Source organism: Cephus cinctus, unplaced genomic scaffold, assembly GCF_000341935.2.
Source record: "Cephus cinctus unplaced genomic scaffold, Ccin1 Ccin1_scaffold0970, whole genome shotgun sequence".
In the NCBI taxonomy this organism is placed as follows: domain Eukaryota; kingdom Metazoa; phylum Arthropoda; class Insecta; order Hymenoptera; family Cephidae; genus Cephus; species Cephus cinctus.
This window is the reverse complement of record NW_014333527.1, coordinates 378,645-383,396: the sequence shown is the minus strand read 5'-3', so window position 1 is coordinate 383,396 and position 4,752 is coordinate 378,645. Positions and strand designations below refer to the sequence as shown.

Here is a 4,752-nt window from a genome sequence, read left to right as displayed (position 1 = left end):
GGGGGGGGGGGAGGGGGAACTCACTATGTTCCCTGGAGAACATTCCTGAACTCCCGCAGCGGGGCAGGAAATGCGAAACAAATTAATGAACGGAAGGGTAGTAGGGAAGCGGGTAGCAGTAATAGTTACTGGTGCTGTATATGGAGCTATTAGCTGGCGGATGTAAACAGAGGCACGGTGGAGGAGGATGGCCGGGTAAGGGTAGTTCTGTGGCAGGGTCATAGACGGGTCGGCGGCGAAGAAGGGAGGGGGCGTCGGCGTTGGCGTCGGCGTCGACAGGACAGTGTTGCGTTACCCCGGCCAACGGGGGTGTGTCTCACCCTCCCCCTCTAGACTCTCCCGCCACCCCCGAGCGCTGCCCGCGAATCAATACAGCTACCGACCGCCGCCCCATTTTCATCCCACTTCATCCCCTGCGTTTCATCTTCGTATACGTATTTCCATCCCTGTCCCCTCAGCCCCGCTCTAGTCCTCATTCCTACATACCGATTCCATTCTCATTCCCGAGCCTACTACCCTTAAACCCTCGCATCCCCTTTTCTTAAGGTCACCCCCCCCCCCCATCATCGCAACCCCTATCTTTCTTTGTCCTACGTCACGTTTCCGTGCCAATTCCAAACTCCCGTCCTTCTCGATGCTCCCCTCCCATGAGTATATCGGGGGGTGGCTGTCCTTACCTTCTTAGGGAAGTACGCGGGTCGAGGGTTGGCAACCCCCGACCTTAGGTACGGTTCGGTCTCCTTTTTATTTGATCTCGCTCGCCGCCTCAATCGTTCCAAGGCTGAACGTGAGCTCTCACGGCTCCGATCCAGGTGAACTTGGCGAGAATGGAAGCGAGTGGGTGCACGAGGGGGGTCATAGCTGGCTCTCGGCCAAGTCCTCAAGCAGCTCACCCAGTTTGTCTGACATTTACGAGCTATCATTGAGAAATGGCGACTGGGGATGGTATAGCGGTAGCCGTTCAATGGAAAAATTAGGAGGGGTTAGCCAAACAGTGTAAAAGCTTTTGTTTCGGATAACTTCGGGATCTTAAGGTCGGAGAGTACGAGGTCAGAGGTCCAGGAGAACAGGACGATCCAAGAGCCACGAGAAGCGCCTTCTGTAACCGATGCTATGTAGCTTTCAGGAAGCTCACGATTGTGTCCCTCGGGAATAGCCAAGTGGACAATATAAAAGGATGCCCTCAGCTTCCCGACCCTGGAGGCAGGAGAAAATCAGATCTCGGGACGGGAGAATAACGAATTCTATGAGAAACTTCTCGTCTGGTGCTGAACGATACTATTCGCGGATTGAAAAGACAGTCAGAGCGAGAATGGGCATTTCGACCGAAGAATTTCAGCGCTTGGCTTCCGGGTTTACCGGAAATGTATGTTTTGACCCGGACAATCTCTCCGAGTGATTCTTATGCTTTTTCATCGCTTCAAAAAGGACCTTGATACATTCTCACAAAGGCGAAGGTAAGGGTCAAGGGATGCAACAATAAATGAAAAGCTTAAGAAAAACGAATTACAGTAACCCTTTCGTGGCTAGGAGTAAAATTTAAAAAATATATATATAAATTTTCGAAATACTCATTAATTCACAGTAATGACAATTTTTTTTTTTTTCAATAAAAATACGCGTCCCAAAATGACCTAAATTTTTTCTTTTTTCACGCGAACCACCATTCATCCCCTTTTAATGATCATCCCTCTATACGTCCAATGCAATAGATACCAAAGTCCCAAGCTTGAAACTGAGTTGTATTACGCCCGAGTGGTTGCAGGTTAATCCCGCCTTGAAGTTTTCCCGTAAGCCGAGCAAAGTTCGCGAGCATGAGGTACAACGCCGTATATATACACGGTCACATGAAACATATAGCGCACATACGTGTTTCCATATATAGTACATAGAGAATCCGGCGAGCAATTTACATGGCAACGATGCCTCCCACTAGTCGGCTATTTATTTGTATCCTTTGCACATAGACATTTTACACTGCCAGCCTGAGAGAGTGCAATGGGATATATTCTAAAGGAAGGCTGAAGGTTCCAAAGGTTTCCCGCACACAACGCACACGTGTACAGTAGAATTCAATGCGGAAGTGAAAAACGACAAATGGCGTTGCCGCCCCCTGACAGAATTTACGTTCATGAAAAACATTACGCAAGCAACGTACAAGAATCTTCCTAACCGTATACGCTGAAAAGATATACACAGGGTACAGAGAGTTTCAAAGCTCGAAGAAAGTGACTCAAACTGTTTACCTCTTTGAGGAAAAACTTTAGCTCGGATCAGCTGCTCCCTTTCGAACTCTTTTATATAAGTTTGATATCCACGTTAAATTATATATATATAGGACGAACTACTTTTCCGAAGGAGCAGTGGATTCTTGGAAAAAGTTGACTACTTTTCAAAATATACTTCAGCACTTCGAGCTACTTTGTACGAGACCCGACCGAGACTTCTGGTCGCATTAGAATCTCGTTACGTAAGGAACATTACTGAAAAAGATGGCGGATACTCGAAAGGACTCAAAGTGACGGTCGTGTAAAAAAAAGCAGAGAGAGAGAGAGAGAGAGAGAGAGAGACAACGTTCCCTAAAAGTGGTGATCTGTCTTTCTTTTTTTTTCCCTCCCCCTTTCTCTCCTCTTCCATCTCTCCCTCGTACTTCTCTCTTCGTGATGGATCGATTCACATTTTTTTCATTCTCCAAGCATTTTTATTCCCAATTGCTCGATTACGTCGTACCGGCATTTCCATGGGATTACGTGAGAAATGAAAAAAAAAAAGGTAGCCAACTTGTAAGGAATTACGTCCTTTCGTGATCTCTGTGATAAGTCTGGCTTTGTGGGTTAAGAAATGTCTAAAGTACCAATAGCCCTATAGACTTCATTGATAAATTGACTCACCCGGTATATATAATACATCCTACATAAAAAGGCGTATTGATTCGCGTGTGTATAATTTCCGAATAAAATCATACGAAAAGAACCAACATGGCCGTACTGTGTTAAGAGCAACATAGTATACATACATACGTGAGACTTTTGGTTAACGAGAAAATTCGTAGAAGAGCGAAAGTGCCGCGGCGACTCCTGTTGTTCTCGCTTTGAGTTACGATGGGAATGATCGGGTCAGGTTAGTTGGCAACAGAAGCTGTTCCGGTCTTTATCGGACGAGACCCGCCCGTGGAAGTGTAAGCGAGGCCGCCGGCACGGCTTTATTGATTTCCACATTAAAGGGAAACACCCGTTACAATACGGCCTTGTGCGCCGATACAATGTGCCCTATTGCGAAATGCATAAACTTCGTCATACACCAATCTTTAAATTCGCGTACGAGAAAATGACAACGACCCACGAATTGAAAAATTTAAAAAACTTCGATATGGGTACTGGGACACGATAGCGGCACTAGACGAACTTTAACCTTTGATATCGACTCACTGTAACAATTTCCATTCCTTTCTAACCATTACGAAAATCCCTTATCCGAGCGATGCATTGGTACCGATGTATCAATCGACTGATAATACCGGGGTATCGAGCGTATGGCGTGTAATGGGCGTGCTGGATGAGTGACGTCACGAATCGTTATCGTTAGTGACAGTGGGCCTCGTTACGCAAACGGATTTCCACCGGGTGTCAATAAAAGTTGAATGAAAAATTTACATATATCCATTTCCCGTAACATCCAAAGAATTCCAGCGGAGACATCCGTAAGGACGTTATCGTTCGATTCGTGAATTCTTGATTAACAAAATTTATGATAAGATTCAATCACGATATCACGGACCAAGCGTGATATTGGATTTTTTAATATGATTCTCAATAACTTACCACCACCAGGGCGTGAGTTAGGCCCGTTGACGATCTTGACCTACGGGGTGTCATACCGACGACTTCACCCCTCATGATACTCTCGACGACTGGAAACAGACAAAGGAGCTTTTTTATTGGGCAACATTCTCCTATGAAGCTCGTTAAGAGACGTCGGACGATCTAATGATCCACGGTCGGGATAATGATCGCGATCGTTAAATGACTTACCTCCGTCGCCAATTAGCCGCATTTGTACCAGACTGGGATCCTCGCTGTGATCTTCTAGTACCGTGTCGTCAGTGACGGTGAGATCCTAGAAGGAATGATGGACGTGTCATTAAATGATTCGAAGACTATTTTCAGTTGGACTTTATACAGAGGGAAATATATATGCATCGCGAGATCAAAGGTCTGCCGATCGATGGCTCCGTCGATGGACAAGGTGATCTAACTAGGATCGATCGATCCCCATTTAGTAGGTAAGGATCGTAGATCTGTGATGGTTGCGTCGTTGTATTGCGAAAGACACGAAAAGAGTATAGTCACGCAATGTCTCTGTGCCAACGTAGACACCATTGGGAATTGCATTTGTTATCAAGGTCACGTACTTACAAGGCATGTCAATGGACTTTCGATCATAGTCTAGGTCAAAGGTTAGTAGTTCGCAGCGACATTTATAGAGCCATTTGGATACGGTGAAATATTTACGTGTGGGATATCGTGTAGACTCTGTACGTTATTAGAACTGACCAATGTACGTGTACAAGCGATGTGTCTAATCACGTGTCACGTGTGAGTGATGTATCAGTAAACAAAAGTGGAGAAAAAAAAAACATGGCGGTTATAAGCCATGACGGTTCATGAATCATCGTGAGAATTCTATACTTGGTAAAAGTTTGTTTCACGAAAAGTCAAGTTTGTATGGATCGATTGGTCTCTGGGGGAGGGG

The 4,752-nt window shown here is 45.6% G+C and overlaps 1 protein-coding gene across 3 annotated transcripts in view; it reads right to left on the bottom strand.

Moving 5' to 3' along the window:
- Positions 1-4,752, bottom strand: part of LOC107271420 (probable JmjC domain-containing histone demethylation protein 2C) — a 44,537-nt gene that overhangs the window by 7,751 nt on the left and 32,034 nt on the right. For 2 of the 3 annotated variants that reach the window (XM_025088667.1, XM_015747405.2), the window contains exons 5-6: positions 4,032-4,116; positions 3,822-3,910 (exon numbers count right to left, since the gene is read on the bottom strand). In XM_025088667.1, the coding sequence (XP_024944435.1) occupies positions 3,822-3,910; positions 4,032-4,116 (174 nt within the window). The remainder of the gene's footprint in view (positions 1-3,821; positions 3,911-4,031; positions 4,117-4,752) is intronic. The other variant, XM_025088669.1, reaches the window with a different exon arrangement.